Source organism: Gopherus flavomarginatus, chromosome 3 (assembly GCF_025201925.1).
Source record: "Gopherus flavomarginatus isolate rGopFla2 chromosome 3, rGopFla2.mat.asm, whole genome shotgun sequence".
NCBI classification, from domain to species: Eukaryota; Metazoa; Chordata; order Testudines; family Testudinidae; genus Gopherus; species Gopherus flavomarginatus.
Genome location: NC_066619.1, coordinates 209,277,055 through 209,296,316, shown reverse-complemented (window position 1 = coordinate 209,296,316; position 19,262 = coordinate 209,277,055). Strand labels below are relative to the sequence as shown.

Genomic DNA, 19,262 nt, shown 5'->3' with positions numbered 1-19,262 from the left:
GCTCCTGTTCAATTCTGTCAACCTACTTGCTCCTGAGCCCATGCCCCAGTCTGTGAAATAGCCCTTTTGAGCCCTAGTCTATGACCCTGCCCAAGCAGTCCCATGTTGCTCCGCACTGTCCATCCCATGCCTTCTCACCTGACCTCACTATGAAGAATGCAGTTGGCTGCACAGAAGCTCCTGGTGGGTGAAAGGTGTAAATGCAGTCCCTCTCCAGCAGAATCTATATTCTTCCAAGAAAAAAAATCTTTCCGGGAATATGAATTCTGCACGTATGCAGTGGTGCAGAATTCCCTTAGGAGTCATAGTGTAGTGATTTTAAGAGATATACGTTGTACACTGAACCACATTTGTGGCCCATGCTTTATAGTCTTCTTTCAGTTCCGTCAAGGTCCTTTGAAAAGTTGGGACATGCCCAATTCATATCTACAATAGACTTAACCAAGGGGTACTGGCAAGTACCGCTAGATGAACCTGCCAAGAAAAGGTCAGCATTCATCACCCATGCAGGGGTGTATGAATTTAATGTACTTCCTTTCGGGCTGTGAAATGCACCCGCCACCTTCCAGAGGCTGGTACATGGTCTACTAGCAGAATTGGGACAATATGCAGTTGCCTACCTCGATGATGTGGCCATTTTTTCTGACTCCTGGCCCGAACACCTACAACACCTGGAAAAAGTCTTTGAGCGCATCAGGTAGGCAGGACTAACTGTTAAGGGTAAAAAGTGTCAAATAGGCCAAAACAGAGTGACTTACCTGGGACACCAGGTGGGTCGAGGAACCATAAACCCCCTACAGGCCAAGGTGGATGCTATCCAAAAGTGGCCTGTCCCAAAGTCAAAGAAACAGGTCCAATCCTTCTTAAGCTTGGCCGGGTATTACAGGCGATTAGTACCACACTATAGCCAAATTGCTGCCCCACTGACCTACCTGACCAAAAACACCCAGCCGCATGCAGTCAAGTGGACTAGTGAGTGTCAGAAGGCCTTTACCCAGCTTAAGGTGACGCTCATGTCGGACCCTGTGCTAAGGGCCCTGGACTTTCACAAACCATTCCTAGTAACCACAGATGCATCTGAGCATGGTATAGAAGCAGTTCTCATGCAGGAAGGACCGGATCACAACTTCCATCCTGTCGTGTTTTTCAGCAAGAAACTGTCTGAGAGGGAAAGTCACTGGTCAGTCAGTGAAAAGGAATGCTACGCCATTGTATACGCCCTGGAAAAGCTACGCCTATATGTTTGGGGACGACAGTTCCAGCTACAAACCGACCATGCTGCGCTAAAGTAGCTTCATACTGCCAAGGGGAACAACAAAAAACGGCTTCGATGGAGTTTAGATATCCAAGATTTTGATTTTGAAATTCAACACATTTCAGGAGCTTCTAACAAAGTAGCTGATGCATTCTCTCGTAAAAGTTTCCCAAAATCCACTGGTTGAAATTTGTCCTTGAAATGTAGTTTACATACTTAGTGTTATATGTAAAGGTGAATGTGTTGTATTAGTCTGTTTATTCTAAAGTTCTGGGAAGAAATCGCCGCCAGTGAGGTTCCCCACTGTCTGCGATTTGGGGGGCGTGTCATAAACAGATAGCTAAGGGTTAATGTCTCTTTCACCTGTAAAGGGTTAACAAACAGTGCCCAGCAACACCTGACCAGAGGACCAATCAGGAGACAAGATACTTTCAAATCTCGGTGGAGGGAAGCCTTTGTTTGTGTTTTTTGGGTTTTGCGTTGTTCTCTCTGGGCTCTGAGAGTGACCACATGTACCTACAGGCTCTCTAATCTTCTATTCCAATGTTGTAAGTATAAAGGTAGAAAGGCAGTATAGTCTTTTTATTTGTTTTCCTTTATGTGCAAAGGTGTATTTGGCTGGAAGTATTTTAAATTGTATTTCCATTGGAGGAGGCTGTTTCTCCAATTTCTATAAGCTGACAGACCCTGTAGCCTTTTACCATCTAAATTGCAGAGATAAACCTTTTACTATTTTCTTTCTTTTGATTAAAAGTTTTGCTTTTAAGATCTGTCTGGTTTTTTTCTCCTAGTTAAGGCTCAAAGGAACTGAGTCCATATACACCAGGGAATTGGTGGGGAGAAGGGAAAGAGAGCAGGGGGGAGAAGGGAAAAGTGAATTTCCTTTTTGTTTTAGATTCACGGAGTTGAATCTGGATTGCCTCTGGGGGAAGGTATCATTCCTCTCTCTGTGGTGATTCAAGGAGTTGAATCACGGTGATCTCCTAGTGTACCCAGGGCGGGAAAGAGCTGGGAGGAAGAAAGGAGGGGGAAGGGAAATGGTTTATTCCCCTTTGTTGTGAGACTCAAGGAATTTGGGTCTTGGGGTCCCCAGGGAAAGTTTTGGGGGAGACCAGAGTCTATCAGGCGCTCTACTCTAAGTCCTGATTGGTGGCGGCAGTACAGGATCTAAGCTGGTAATTAAGCTTAGGGGAATGCATGCTAGTACCCATATTTTGGATGCTAAGGTTCAGATTTGAGAGTTATACTGTGACAGTGCACTATCACTTTGTTTCAATATTTCACAGACTATATTATCTTTGAAGTTTATCTACACCCAATCTGTGTATTGTGATAGATAGCTTGTGTGTGTGCCTGAGATGTGTAGATTTGTTTTATCAGGATGAATTGGTATCCCAAACATGATGAGTACATAGCTCCTTAGAGCTGCTGGATTTTGCATTAATCCCATACACCAGGGGTCGGCAACCTTTCAGAAGTGCTGTGCCGAGTCTTCATTTATTCACTCTAATTTAAGGTTTCGCGTGCCGGTAATACATTTTAATGTTTTTACAAGGTCTCTTTCTATAAGGCTATAATATATAACTAAACTATTGTTGTATGTAAAGTAAATAAGGTTTTTAAAATGTTTAAGAAGCTTCATTTAAAATTAAATTAAAATGCAGAGTCCCCCGGACCGGTGGCCAGGACCTGGGCAGTGTGAGTACCACTGAAAATCAGCTCGAGTGCTGCCTTCAGCACCCGTGCCATAGGTTGCCTACCCCTGCCGTACACTAAGGAATTGCTGGAAAAATTCACTCTGGTAGCACTTCCATTAGGTATACTGACAGAGTTGGCAGAGGACATCAGAACAAAATGACCCTATGAAGTGTAGTATGGGCAGGGAATTAATGCCAAGGTAACTATCTTAAAACCAAGCAATATAAATGCTTGATGAGATATTATTGTAACTTACCCAAAGTCACACTAAGATAAGCAATTATTAATAAAAATAACTGAATTTTAGCCAGTAACGTTTGACAGAATAGAGAAGTTTATTAACCAAGTGCTGCTTGATTTGAAATGAGCTTTCTTAACTAAATAAATGACCCTCCTTCATGATGTTTACAGCATAACATGTTTAAAAAGGCTTTGTCATCCTTTTTGAGTATACAGAAAGAGATAAACTAGCATACTTTTTGTTTTGTAATAAATATTTTATTTTTCATTTTTGTCTGAATTTGGCACTGACCAAAGTGGTTGACTCCTTCAGTCAAATTCCTCTTTAAGGCCCATGTTTCCACAGAACTCACTAGATTTGTCTACTAACCACCAGGGCTGCCTGGAGGGGGACAAGTGGGGCAATTTGCCCAGGCCCTGCAGGGCCCCCATGAGAGTTTTTTGAGGCCCCTGGAGCGGGGTCCTTCACTCGCTCCGGGGCCCCAGAAAACTCTCACAGGGCCTGGGCCTCCAGAGCTTCTTCCACTCTGGGTCTTCGGCTGCAATTCGGCTGTGGGGGATCCTTCCGCTCCAGGACCCGCAGCCGAAGTGCCCCAAAAACCCATGGCGGAGGGGTCCTTCCTTCCTGGGATCCGCCACTGAAGACTCTAGGCCCCCTGAATCCTCTGGGCAGCCCTGCTAACCACTGATGTCTTTGTATATCACATGTGAATTTTGCTCTCGTGTTATTGTAAGATCTGTTGGGTAAGGGCCATATCTTAGTCTTGTAAAACTGTGCGTACATTTATAAATAAAGATATGGTATAGTGTGGGCTCTTATACTTGTAGCAAAACCACTATGTCCATGTCCAAGGCCAAGTCCTCTCAAGAAAATTTGAAGGACAATTGAACAAATTTGGCAGTTAATTGATACAAATAATTGTTCGCTATTAAGTAAAGTCCATCAAAAACACTTACAGTGACATAAGTATTCATGGTGAAATCCTGGCCCCACTGAACTTAATGGGAGTTCATCGCAGATGTCCAGGGGTGAAAAGACTGCATTAAACCACTGAGCCAGGACACACATGCAATTTTCTTATGAGCGATCTGTATTTTGTATTTGATTAAAACCATGTGTAAAGTGCATTTGTTTGCCAAAGCACTAGCATTAGCTTGTTAGGATGACGGATTAAAACTATTTTGACTAGGACATATTTTCCCCAGTGTGGCATTGTATAGTGTACATATGCTTTGTAAGAAAAGACAAATGTAGGGTAAGATTATGTCTCATTTGCACCTATTTTGATGCTACAGTAATTCAATAGATTTTAGTGTAGTGTAACTGGAATCAAAAGCTACCTAATAATTTGATTAATCAGACACAATCTTTATTATTTTAAGATGTGAGATAATGCCGACACACAATCTTGTGAATTTGAGCCTTTAGATAATGAAACTTCCAACCTAGTTCTTACGATCTGATCCTAAGAGAACCCCAGACAATTTTCATCTTGTCTTAGTAATAAAGAAATGTGTTATATAAATCTGTACTTTTTGCTCTCTTTGTTTTTAAAAATGGTAACAGACTGACATCCTGAAACGGGCCAGGATAAGTTTAACATTAAGTTTCTTAGTGTAGTAAGTAGGGTAATAAGTAGTATAATTAATAAATAAATAAATAGTGTAATAAGCTTAGTGTAACTTATTAAGAATAAGTCCTGTTAAAGCTTAGTTTCTGTGGTCACTAGTGATTTGTCCCAGTGCTGCTTTCTTAACATGTATTTGTTGACATTGTGGCTAGACTGTAATTAACTTCAATATTTAGATACTAGCCTTGTAGTCTACCTTTGAGATGGTGACTAATGTATTAAAAACTGCCTGCTTTCCTGGCTCTTGTAAATTTCTGCAGCCACAGCTGCAACCTACTCATATGGGTAGTTCCATTAGTTTCAGTAGGACTACTCATATGAGTCACTGTTCTCCACTGGGAATAAGGGGTTCACGATCTGACCTAGAGTGAGGGAAGGCTAGTGCCTCAGGGACCCAACGACCAGTCATTTTATTTGTCTTAAGTTTTTTCAACTTATTTGAGCTGTTCAGATAAGACCTATGTGCTTAGCTCTCTCACCACCATATAAATATGTTCATGCTCAAGGGCTCGTTTTTTTGTTTCAGCTTTTTATGATATCACATGCACTCAAGATTTCTTCAGAGGTGTTGCTCTTACACGCACAGCTCAGTACGCATGGCCATTTTTTCAATGTTTAATTTGCAATGAAAGAAGTGCTGGGGCTCAAGCAATTAGGTGCCAGGGCTCAAGCAATTTTTTTAACTTTAATAACTGACATGGCAAGGCCAGAGGGCCTGGATCTATGAACTGCCAAGCCTAGCGGTGCTGAGGCTCAGGCCTGGTAAGCCCTGGCGCAAGTTAAGTACTGCACAATAACTTTAAAATAAGATCTTGATGGAATGGCTGTGGGGAATGAACAGCTTTGCAATTTACTTTTCTCCTAATCAGATCATTGAATTGCTCAAGTTGTGTATGAATAGCCAGTGGAGTAAAGCTTTTCTTCTTTTTAAGTGACCATTTAAACTTCAGCAAAGGGTCAAATGTTATTTAGACTCTTGGTAAATAGGGCTTTATGGATACAAATCTTGCTTCATGTTCACAATGACTCACAATAAAATGGAACATTTTGGAACTGTTGAAAAGATTTTAAAAATATGGCTAGCTGGGACTTTAAAATGTCTGTGTACAAGTATTTAGGAGACCATAGATCTTGGGTGATTGCTAATGGACAAGTAAGATTTCTGCCTCTACATCACTCTTTCAAATCCAATACAAGTCTGCGGTAACTAGTTCTGATTAAAGGGGAATATCTACTGACTCAAAAAATTCTGAATTTTGAAATTTTTGTCATGAAATTAAATGTTTAAATTTAACAACTTATATAAAAGGAAAAATTTCAACGATTTCATGTTGAAAACTGTCAAAAGGAAAAATATGAAACAGTAAAGCAATTTGATGAGCAATTCATACATTTCAGCCCAGATGATAAATTGTAAGATAGGCCATTTGAGTTTATTTATTCAGTGCATCTGCAGGTAGGGGATGGAGGAAAGCTGGGTTGTTCCTAGGCTCCAAGGATGCATGCATGCATGTGACACAGACACAAAATTGGTTAATCAGCCAAAGAAACAAAATATATATTCATAGTGGGAGGGGCATGGCTGAGAAATCCTAGATGGGAACCCCACTAGCAAATGATTCAACCCACATTGCGTAAGGCTTGCCCAGAATCCCAGAGAGACTAGCCAAAGGACAACTGATTTTAATGATCAGAGGAATTAAAAGCAGCCCTGAATCCATTCCCTCTCTCCAGAGATTGGTGTAGAAGGGCATTACAGCTCTGCATCCTTATCGGAAACTGCACAAGCAAATGATCAGTGATGCAGTGCATCCCAATCCAGCCTCAAGTACCATCAAAAGGAGAGCAACAGTTCATCCTCTGGCACTTGCAGGTCAGCGGAGCTAGTCACATTGTCACCCAGTAGTTATAGGTACCCACGTCCAGTCACAAAATAACACAGGCACCATGTGACAAAACTCAGTCATTAATCACTGGGAATGGTGTTGCAAAACATTTTTAATGAGGATTTTTTAAAACCAATCTTAAAAATTATAGTGAAAATACAAGAAATTTCAAAGAAATCAAGATGTTTTCACAAAACAATTTTACTTTCCTCAAAACAGCATTTTTTGACTAAATTATTGTTTGTTTGTCTCAAAAATTTTGACCAGCTCTAGTAGGGATCAAGATTTGCTGCCATTCCAAAGTTGCTTGGTGGGCTGTATGACCAGTATCTAGAACACCAGAAAATGCCATCATGCTTAACAAAAATTATTAGCCTTACTGCATTGTCAATGAAGGCTTTAGAATGAACAGGAACACAATGGATGGTCTTTTCATACCTAGAGGTAGTTTTCCCAGAGCAGAGTTTGGGGAATGTTGACAGGTTAGTATGGGGATGTTTGCATTATTGCTGCTCATCCTGAAACTATTCTGTGTGTGAATCCTTCAATCTGGTGTTTGGATAGGCACTAAAAATTATTTTTGGAAACTTGGAACTCAAATTGTCATTTTTAATTATCTAATATTTTAAGAACAGCAGCTGTTCATGCACCTGTAGACTGTTTTGATTGTTACATATTTTACCCTTTGGATTTAATAATGTTTGTGCACAGGGCTATATATTTGCATGTTACTTTAAAGACACAAAACTGTGCCAATTTCATATGTTACTTTTGACAATATTCAAGAAACATAATTTAAAACGGATACTTTGTTATAAGTTTAATCCTGCAAGATGCTGAGCACTCTGATCCAACACCGCTCTTAAATGCTTATAGATGCGTATTATTTAAGATTAACCAGTGCTTAAATGTAAGCAAATGAGTAAATCCTTTGCTGGATTAGACTGCTGATGCTTTGAAGGACTGATCCCTAAAGGAATCTACAAGAAAGATTTTTCTCTCACTAAGGTGAAAATGGGTTTGACTAAATGTATGTTACATTAATTACATGAATATTTTATATTAATACTTTGCATTTCATGTGATGATCTCAAGATACTTAACAAAGATGGGTAAGTATTATCATGCTCAAAGAGATTGTGATTTACCCCATCATAATAGGACAGAATTACAGCTAATACCCAAATGTCTTGACTTAATTCCATGCTCTAACCGGTAGAAAAATGCTGCCTCATCCATTTAATTCCTTTAATTAAGCATTAAATATAGCAGAAGGTTTGGGAATGATAATACCAGGATATTCACATATATGCCTATCAAAATATTAGAGGGGTAACCGTGTTAGTCTGTATCTGTAAAAGCAGCAAAGAATCCCTGATTGAGCTAACCTTGTTATCTCTAGCCTGCTTCTTGCTTGCATATATATACATGCCCCTGGAAATTTCTACTACATGCATCCGACAAAGTGGGTATTCAGCCACGAAAGCTCATGCTCCAAAACATCTGTTAGTCTATAAGGTGCCACAGGGCTCTTTGCTGCTTATCAAAATATTATATCTTGATATCCCAAGAAAGGTGAAGATGTAATCATCAGCAGGTAAATCTGATTTACCTATTCATCACTTAGATATTACAGTGATGAACATTATAGGAAAATCTAAAATGGATAGAATTATACCCACACAGTATTTTCTTCGTTGTTAAAGTGCAGTTCTTTTAAACAGTTTGGTCTTGATTTTTATGAAAGGTCTTTATCATTTCCCCATTTACATTGTTCAGATCCATTTAATTCAAATCTTTTCTCATTAAGAGTAGTAATAACTCATCAATCTGTTAGCAAAATCTTTTTGTTACTTTTCATAATGCTATAGAATGGCCTATTTTAAATCCTGAAATGTTATAAACCACCAGATTGTTAATTGCTTCAGATGCTGTGAAAAATAATTACTCCAAATTATTTTTGATATTTAATTGGCAGTGTAATGCATTTAACTGAAGACCTAACTTTACTATTTCAAATTGGGTAGTGTGGTGGAAAAGTAGATTGTAAAATTTTGCAAGTGAAAATATTACGTTTCCTGTAGACTTTTCACATTTAATGGAAAACTACCACTGATGGATCTCCAGATATCTCCAAGATAAAAATATAATGTTCAATCAAAAAGATCCAAGATAGCTAAAACAAATGTGCGGTACAATTTCTGCTCCATACAGGTTACATATTATATATAGCTAATGTATCTAAAGGAGCATGTGTGTTGATTTTTTTGCCATTTGCAATGAAAATTCCCCTTCCTGTCTGACGCCAGTTGTTCTGTGTGTGTGTGTGTGTATGCATTCACCCAGCTGATTTTTGCTCACTTTGCTCCACACCTTTAGGGCTCCTGGATTAAATTTGATATCTATTGATTGTTTCAGGCAATGTGGGAGCTATAGGGGTAATACCATTCTCGCAGCTAGGCTATAATATAGTTCCCCTAGAAGGTGGCATGTTTCAGCAAGAAATATTTTTAATTTTAGATAAGGGAATTTTCTGGTACTGAAATAGTATTAGTGCATGTAATACATATTATAAGTATACAGTTCTCTTTGTCTGCATGGTTTATTTCAACTATACTTTTTTCTGTAAAAAAATGTTGTTATTACCTTGTTTATACGCAGTCTAAAGTGCTGTTAAAAGGCATGCACACAATGAACTTAAAGTGTCAATGTTTCAGGGAATCTAAATTATTTTCAGAATTTCAGACATTGAGAAGGGATAAGTGGAAGGAGAAAATGTTGGGCTGGTGTCAAGCGATAGCTCGTAACCCTCACAGACTCCCAAACATCACAAGAACACCCGAGGTCTCAGGTGATGCTTCACATACCTCTACCTTGGTGAGTGAAAAGTTACGTTTCATGATGGTATGCAGATGAACCTCAAAACTGCTAGAATAAATTTTAAGAAAAGTAGTTTTTGCCCTTCATCTTTCTATATTTGAATCACTTTGGCATCATTTGCTATTTTTGGTTTTTCACTTGCCAGTTTTCCCTCTTTTCTGTCATGCATTGTCCATTCCATTTTTCATGCCACAATCTTCATCTTGTCTTAGTAATAAGAAAATGTCTGAGATAAATCTGTACTTTTACTCCCTTTGGTTTGAAAAAGGGTATCAGACTGTCAAATCTGCCCCACTGTGACTTGATTTAAGGTCTGCGCCTGCTGCTGTTACTCATACAAGTAGACCCATTTAGGTCAGTGGACTATTCATACAGCCAAATGGCTGTAGCACCAATAAAAATCATTTGTATATTCAGTTCTTCTAAAACTGCACGGAGCATTACCTGTTTAGAACCATATTGAGTTGAATATTTGACACAATGTGGACGAAATTTTAGAAATGCTTACCATTTCTCTTTGCTAAGATGGAAAAAGGACACTAACTGGAAACCCAGCTCCTGATGTAAAATAAGACCTGGCTCCTGCCGGATATGTATAGTTTTCTTTGCTGGCCATTACTCCTCTTAAATCAACTTATTTTTCCTCCTTTTTATTTCATGCGCTGTGGTTGTTGGTTTATTATTCAAAAACTTTGTAACAGTTAATTAACTTACAACTTACAGACTTACAATTGTGACTCTCTCTCTCTCTCTCTCTCTGATGTTACAGTATAATATATGCATTAGTTACATGAAACTGAGTGTTAAATTGGCCTCCTTTGAAGTTTCATTCAGTCTTTGTCATTTGTTTTGACTTGGGCGTTTATTCTATGAAGACACTTTTCTTTTTATTGAAATTCCTATTGTAACTTTTGCGTTAAGGTGATGGAGAATTGCTCCTCAAGCGAAAACAAATGATCTGTCAGTTTTCCCACTTATCTCTTTCCCCCCCCCCCCACCCCTTTCAGGAATATTTAACGTTTTCAGTGTTTTACATGAGGCAGGCATCTCATGTCAAGCATTACTAAAGAGCTGTCAAGAAGAAACATTAGAACAGGGAACCAGAAAGAAGAGAACATTTGTTGAAACACGGACCTGACATCAAAACAGAAAAGCAAATAATTGTTTAATACCAGGTTTCTTTACAGAGGTATGTGGTAGTATGGAGAGCTTCTGGAGGAGGAAAGGGACATACAGAAGTGCAGCAGGCTACATAGCAGAGGTTCAAACTCTGGTGAAAAACCCCCGTTAGTGTTACTTAACATGGCAAAGTTCACTAGTTTCTTGGCATTCATGTACTGTATGCTGTTGGGATGAAAAGCAAGTCAGCTAATTCCAGATTGTTATACTTAATTTTATTTAATTCCAAAGAATTTAAGATAGTTGCATTCGGAGATGAAATATACTTTATCTGAAAGTAAAAGGAGAGAGGAAGAGAGAGTGAGAGAAAAACAAAACTTGTGAGCCCTGAATCCTATTTAAGTGTGTTTCCCCTTCACTTTGGTGGTGACAATGTTTGGTGAACTCCAGGTCCTAAAGGGAATTTACTCCACCACATAATTTAAATGCATGAAAATCTGTATTTAGAGCCCAATTGTGTCCTTAATTCCTGTTATAATTGTCGTCAATTTGAATGTCTGAGAGCAAAGCATTGCGGTCAAGCAGGCAGGGGTTGGAACTTGTAATTGGGAGGTCTGGATTATATTTCTAGCTCAGCTGATTAATAATAGCTTGAGGGGACAATGAAATTAGCTGGCACTTATTCTGTATATCTATTTATAATTATTAAAATTTTACAGTGGTATATATCTATATGAAAAATATATATGTCTGTAGATCTAATTGTATTGCAACCTCCCCCAATCCTTTTGTGGCCCTAAGCACCATGTATTCACACCTACTACAATGATTTTTGTACAAAAGATGCCTTGTGCAGTGTCATTTGAAAACCAATAAGACACTTGTCAATAATATCATTGTAAAGTATGTGTAGTAATACTCTGTGTGAAATTATGAATGACTCACTAATAGCTGACTAAAGGTGTTTAGACCAAGCATGTCAGGGGGAATTGGTAAACAGGTTTCTCTTTTTAAAAAAATAATTAAAAAAAATAAATAAATAAAAAGAGAGGGGGGGGGCTATTCACTTATATGGAGGATTGCTTCAGGCAGAGATAATTTGCATAGTAGTAACTACCAGCGAGGAAAGAACCAGCATGGAGACTTTTTCTTCTAGATCTCATAGCTCCTCTACTAACCATGAACTAATCAACTTTATCTGTGAGTACCTTTCAGAAAGACACATTTCAAAGATTCACTGAACTAAAAAGAGGGGGAGTAAACCCTTAAGTTATCCTTCCTTCACTTTAAAGAGATAAAGAAACCCAGCAATTTGATCTCTGTCATGGATCCTGGCCAGGCCAGCCAGTAAAAAGCTGGAGGGAAGACTGAGGGTGAAAGAAAACATCTTGAACAAAGACTGTATCTTGCTAGATTAATTGTTGGACTTTTAGATGCATGTGTTCACTTTTATTTGCTTGTAGCTATTCCTACCTTTATTTCTTTTTATTAATATAGAGTCATAGAATTTTTTAAGGCCAGAGGGGGCCCATCATAATCATCTATTCTGACCTGCACATTGCAGGCCACAGAACCTCACTCAACTGCCCCTGTAACAGACCCCTAACCTCTGGCTTAGTTACTGAGGTCCTCAAATCATGCTTTAAAGACTTCAAGTTACAGAGAATCTGTCGTTTAAACCTGCGAATGACAAATGCCCCATGCTTCAGAGGAACGTGAAAAAGCTCAGGGTCTCTGCCAATCTGACCCAAAGGAAAATTCCTTCCCTGCACTACATATGGTGATCAGTTAGACCCTGAACATTAGGACAAGACCCACCAGCTAAACACCAAGAAAAGAATTCTCTGTAGCAACTCAGAGCCCTCCCTGTGTAGTTTCCCATCACTAGCTGTTGGAGATATTTGCTGCAGTTACTAGTCGCAAATCAGCTATATGCCATTGTAGGCAGTCTCACTAGCCCCTCCATAAACTTATCAAGCTCAGTCTTGAAGCCAAGGAGGCTTTTTACCCCCATTGCTCCACTTGGAAGGCTGTTATAGAACTCACTCCTCTAATGGTTAGAAAACTTTGCCTAGTCACTTAAGCCATGCTCTTTTGTCAATAAACTTGTTTTGCTTTCATTATAAGTAATCAGTGTTAGATCAGTTCTGCAAAGTCTGTGCTTCTAGTAAGCTGACAGGTTGGAATGTTCTACTGTTTAGAGGCAACAAATCTAATACTTTTTCTGTGAGGGACCAGTGAGAGAGACTGGATGCTGTAGGAGGCACAATTTTGGAGCAGATTTGGGGCTGGAAGGGTCCTGAGGTCAGCCTGCCAGGAGTATCTGAGTTGAGCTAACCCAGAGTGAAGCCTGTGGGGTGCAATCAGGCTGTTGGGGTCAGAGCTCTGAAGTGCTGTTGCGCAGTCACAAGATACCCAAGTTACAAGGCAGATATTGACTAAACCCCTTACAGGCCTGAGTGAACCCTAGAATGTCACAGTTATGTAGTCAACAGGATTTACACACAGTTTGTTGGTTAATTGGTTGGCTAATTGAGGTTCACACTGATAAGCTGGTTTTAGATGATCCACAAGTCAGAAGGTTGAAAACAGGTTATGGTTTTATTATTTTCTGCTTATTTGTTTTGGTCAGAGAATTAGAACAAAAGTAAAACAAAAGCATGAGCATCAGCAAAGCAACTACAAAATGAGAGCTGACTAAGGTGGAGAATGACAGAATAAAAGAGAAGGAACATGAACACCAAAACTGGTTAGCTTAGCATGAAGACAAAAAGCATGAACACCAAAGATGGGAAGTTGCCTGGAGATCTAAAGAATGAGAAGCAGCACTCTGGTGAGCCCTGGAAGCTGAGAGTCAGGGAAGGGAGAAGGAAGCAGCTGCACATCACCAAGCTCTGGAGCAGAAAGGAAACCCAAGAAAAAGAGAAGGAAAGGGTGTATGCCCAGAGCATAATGGATAAATAGGGTCAGATTCCACAATCCCCAGGTACTCCCACCATCCAAGGAATGCTCAGATGGGAAAAGCTGTGCCCAGCGTGCAAAGAAGCAGACTGTATTGAAGATTACTTTGCCACTTTTTTTGTGAAGTTCATAAACTTCCAGAGGACAAGGAAGTTCCAACATTGATTAGTAAGCTTTTGGGTAAAGCCTTCCATGTGTTTAATGAAATGCCAGGTGATAAGGCTTTGCAATAAGATAACTTTTGTAAGGCTGCATTGCAAAGGTCTCAAATTACTCCTGAAGTGTATAGATTGAAATTTAGAGCCCTCAAAATGCAAGACAAGAAGAGTCAGAGCGAATGTGCATGTAAATTGTGCAATTTGGATAAAAAATGGGCCCAGGGGAAGGAAGAGGGGAATTATGAACAATTGCTTGATTGTTTTGCAGAGGAGCAGTTCCTGAGCATATGTTCTGAAGCAGTCAGATACACTGTTTGGGATAAATACCTGATATTCTGTCCAAATGCAGCACATCTGGTTGATTCCAAGCCAAAACAAGCCAAAATATCACACTTTTGTAAATTACTTGTTTTGTTAGACTGTAGAATCACCAGGTTAGAGATTGTGTGTTTGCTTGTATATAGCAGTTAGCACACTGGGGTTTCACTCTGGATTGGGGCCTTTGAGTGTTGTTGCAAAATAACTATTAAATAATTATAATCTGCCTTGGATTTCCCTTAACCTCTCTGCACCTCTATTTCCCTATCTGTAAAATGAGGCTATTGATCTTAAACACTTTTTAGAGCATATAAAGTGATGACAAATGCTAGTTATTGTTATTACTTATTTAATTCTACTAGTAAGGTACAATTTGAGTCATGAGTGACATCCTACCTCCCCTGAAGTCAATGTAAATTTTGCTATCAACCTCAATGGTTTATCCTTCAACTTCAATTTTATCCTTGTTTGATTTAAGTATACTCATGGTATAACTGTTCCTTTGTGAGCTCTTTCTCTACCTTTTGTCAGAGAACGTTTAATTTTTCTACTTTTCTGGCAAAACTGTATAATGTAGAGGAGATATTGGGCTCTAGGTAAGGGATGGTTTCCTCCCTGGCGTATTGACAGCTATAGAGATTGCCTGCGCCATATTGCCCAGATACAACAGCGAAATGGATCTGGAATCTGGGAAAGGATAATCCATCAGGAGAAAGATAATTCTTAGCAGCCAGGGGAGGGAGATGGGACCCACCAGCTCCCACTAACCCTTTGGGACCGAGGTCCAGTTACACTCCTCACCTGCCTGTCCTAGGTATTCTGCAGGTGTTCTTGGAACTCTAAGGCTGCAATAGCCTTGAGATCCTAGTGGAATAGATAGAACAAGGACTACTGGACAGTTCTTGGTGGGTCATGAGCCTCGTATCTGAATGAGCTCTGCCCACTCCTCAGCAGTGTAAAATCACCTGTCTGGGCTCAATCCCTGCTGTATGTGGTAGACTTTGCTATTTTTAGGGTGGTTTTTTTTGGGGGGGGGGGTGACGGGTCTGGTGTGGGGGCAGATTTTGTGGCAGTAAGAGCCATTTTTCCCCTGCATATACTGCAGGGAATGACTTTGTTTTTGAAGAGGGATTGGATTGGATTGGATTGGATGATCCTGTAGGTGTTTTCCATCTTTATATGATTTTGTGATTCTGATGTGCATATATGGTCCTCTCTATTTAAATCCAATGCATCTAAAACCTTCTAGCATTTTCTTTTTTAGAATTTCATAGCAAATCTCTTCAGGATTGTGACCATGCTGAGAACCAGCACTCTGGTCACTGTAAATCCAATTAGCTCCCCCTGAGAGGGCCTGATTGAGGGAAAGAGTGGCTAATTAGTAGATCATCCTGGGCTGGGCAGTGCTACGGAGATAATTAGTCAATAAACTGCAAAAGTAGAAAAGGAGCACAGAAAAGAAGCACACAGGAGAAAGAGAAACAGAAAGGCTAGCAGCATCCAGGTAAGGGAGATCTCTGCATGATCTCATCCTTCTCCTGTCTCGGGCAAAAAAGGGATGATGAATGTATGTCACTGTAAATAGAATTGCTGCACAGAAATGTAAAGGGGTAGTAGTTGGTATAACACAAATAAACTACATGGCAGCGGTAACAAACCAGAGGTGTTAGAGCCATTTGTGCAGAAACACAGAGGCAGAGGACCCACGCCCTGTCACAATGATCATGATAAACATGATCTTGTTTGAGTTGTACTTGTTTGAGGAATTATTACAGAGTGGGAATGTTTGATTAAGAGTCTTATATCTTTACAAAAATGAATTGCTCCAGCCTAGCTTTTTTTCTCCATGGCTCCACTTCCAAGATTACCCAGCTAAATGCTTCTTTAATCAGGAACTGGACTGCTGGTGTTTTACTGAATTTCCATCCAATCCAAATCCTGTAAATCCATTCATCTCTCTGTATTTACTGCTATGAGTGTTATGGATTTTCTTGCATCCTGCAGAAGATCGAATATGCTTTAAATTGCTGATAACAACTGTAAGTACTCTCCCCAGAGACAACTATGGTACCATGGTGTGTGTGTGTGTGTGTGTGTGTGTCCACCTATGTATGTGTGTTACAGAGTAGCAGTGGTAGTTTCAGACAAACTGAATTTAGCTTTGATTTTTAGCCCTATTTTAAATTCCCAAAAGATTAATGTTCCTACTAAAATTCTGCAGGCTGCATTTCATCAGAGGAACTTGCTTAAATTCACAAAATTACTGTATTTTGAAATAATATACTAGCCCTTCCCTTTTAAAAAAAATATTGAATTTGTTTGCGTATTTCCCCAAAAAGGATTGTCTTAGACATTCCACACATGTTCTGTTGGCTTTTCTAAGTAGAAATATCTTTTAGTGCTCTGAAAGGAAGAGAAGCAGGTTCCTGTGGAAATTACAAATATATAATAAACATAAAAAACACATATGATATTTCTGTGACAGTCCAGTCAGGTTCAAGGTGCAACCTATATCTGTGAGGAGTTGTATCATCACTTGTCCTGCAACCCCAGGCACCTCACAATGCCTTACTACTCCTAACCTGGGACTTTCACAAGCAGGTCACATCCTGAGTGTCTGTGCGCTTACATAGCTCTGGTTCAGCTGCTCTCACCCTAGCATCCTGTTTTCAGCCCCATTCTGGCTTCCATCAGCCTTATTACAACAAGCAAGATGACCCCAGTGCACCCCTCAGGCCTGAATTTTCATTGTTCCTGATTCACCCATGTTTATTTACAAAGAAGACAGATAAATAGCACTCCCCACCTCAGTCCGTCCTTCCATCTGGGTGGGAACTGTTTCTTTCTTTGGCCATACACTTGAAAACAGAATATCAATCCAGTATCCATAATTCCTCCTGTAGTGTAAATACATATATTTTACACTGATATTCATCACCAGTGTGTTATAGGCATTTGTAAAAGACCTTACTGTGACTGGGTGCCTGGAATGGACCACACTGAGAATGCCATACTCAGGGCAGACTGCAAGAAACATGGTAGACAATCCCCCAAAACTGATGGCTTATTCTGTAATTAGATTCAGCAAACCAGTAACAAAAGAGCTTCTATAGCACCATACTGGTTAACAAGAAGCCAAACACAGTCCTCTTCAGGCATTCCAGCCCTTGGCTCCCATCCAAACAAATAGGGTTTTCGGTAACCTCTCACTATATTAGACCAAGTCACCATATATGAGGTTCTACCCAAGGAATCAGACATTTACTCCTAGGTCAACATATATTTCAGATCTTGCCCAAATATTACACAGTCAGCCAATTCTTAGTAAACTAACTAAAGATTTTATTAGTAAAAAAAAAGAGGTATCGAATGGTTAAAGAATCATATACATGCAAGTGATTTTCAGTGTTCATAGATCAGGATCATAACAGTGATGGAATAGACTGCTGGTTTGCAAAAGTCTGGTAACTTCCAAAAGTCTGGAAGGTTCTCAGTCCATATTTCAAAATACGTTGTTTAGTTATAAATCCATAGTTCAGAGAATTGGACCAGAAAAGAGGCAAAATGGAGATATCTCAGGTGTCTTCTATATCCTCTGCCATGTACATGGAAATTTACTGTCCTAAACAAAGCCCACAGCCCATGTGTATGGAAGGATGACAAAGATGGAGCCTGAGGTCACATGTCCATATCACATACCCTTATATGTTTTGCTGAATCACAGGGGTAGCCATTGGCTCCACGTTGTCTGAGACATCCTCAGGAAGAACTATCTGGAGAGTGGATTCTTCTTAATGGCCCATCAAGCTTGAATAGTCCATTCACAATGGGCTGGCGAGACTGTATGTAAATTACCATGTGGGTGTTACCCCAAGAACAAACACATTTGAGATATAAATATATAGCCAATATTCATAACTTTAGATACAAAGATAATTCGTGGATTTAAGCAGGATAATTATAGTTCACAGACTAACTTTTCCATTGATACATTACATGATTCACTTTGTACAAGATTTATTGCAATTATATAATAATGGTATCAATAATAATAGAAATGATCACCCATCTTTTATACAGTGTCACACTTACATGATACATTAATATTCTATTCAGTCAGTTGATTCAGTTGGTTATTATTTGAGGTTTAGATTCACCCGTCTTTGTAGCTCAGATAAAGTTTCTCTTCCCTGCTGAGATCTAACCAAGCTGTCTCTTCCCCCTACTTGATAGTTTTGTTTATCTGATACATAAATGTATTTTCATTGTCTTTCAACGTACTTTGGAAGTAACTGTCCTGTGGCAAAACTGCATTCCTTTGTCTGTAGTGGCGTAGCTCCTGTGTGAGTGGCATACATTTTAAGAATTATAATTTATGTCCATAACTTTGCATCAGTTGCACCTACATCACACAATGATACGAGTAACTGGTGAGTTATGAGCTTTCCAGTGACATATTACATTATACCTTTTTAGATGTAAATTATAACAGTAGTGAGTTGGGGTACAGTGAGCTGGTCTGCTGGACATCAGAGTGCCCCTTGCCTTCTACCCTTGGGCTGTTCTTAATGTCACAGTTTCACACTAAGTTAGGCAGGAAAGAGAATTACTAGCTTATTCAAACATGTCTAGGAAAGGAGGAGTGGAATGCTGTGGAAGGAGCTTAGAGGGGAAAAGGCAGAGGAAGAGCTTACCCAGCCTATGGGTCAGGAAGCATGAGGGAAGTATGAAACTCAAGGACTGCATACTGCTTATGAAGTATGGCTAAGCTACATTTTGGTTGCTTGGTTTGTTTGGATCAGGCTGAAGAAAGCTTTGATTCCATGTAGATTAAAGCAAAGTAAACAAGTGCTACTTGAGAGACTTCACTCAAACTGGACCCCAGAGATGATTGTTCTTATTTAAAGGAAGACTGTGTAGCTATATAGCAGCATCTCTTAAAACTAAATATTGTAAAACAATCCAGCAAAATTTTGTCTTTGCAAGGGATCCTGGGTTCTCCTCCCTGCTCCTGTAAATGATCTTTCCAGGCAGGATTAACAGAACAGTTAGGAAAGAACAGTATGATTCGTACACAATGAAGCATGCCATTATTATCATGTGTTGTGAGAATTAC

General features: G+C 39.5%; 1 protein-coding gene across 2 annotated transcripts in view; it reads left to right on the top strand.

Moving 5' to 3' along the window:
* MARCHF1 (membrane associated ring-CH-type finger 1) overlaps window positions 1-19,262 on the top strand; it is a 249,081-nt gene that overhangs the window by 60,126 nt on the left and 169,693 nt on the right. For both annotated transcript variants that reach the window (XM_050946500.1, XM_050946499.1), the window contains exon 2: window positions 9,448-9,587. In XM_050946500.1, coding sequence (XP_050802457.1) covers window positions 9,486-9,587 — 102 coding nt within the window. In that variant the 5' untranslated portion in view covers window positions 9,448-9,485. The remainder of the gene's footprint in view (window positions 1-9,447; window positions 9,588-19,262) is intronic.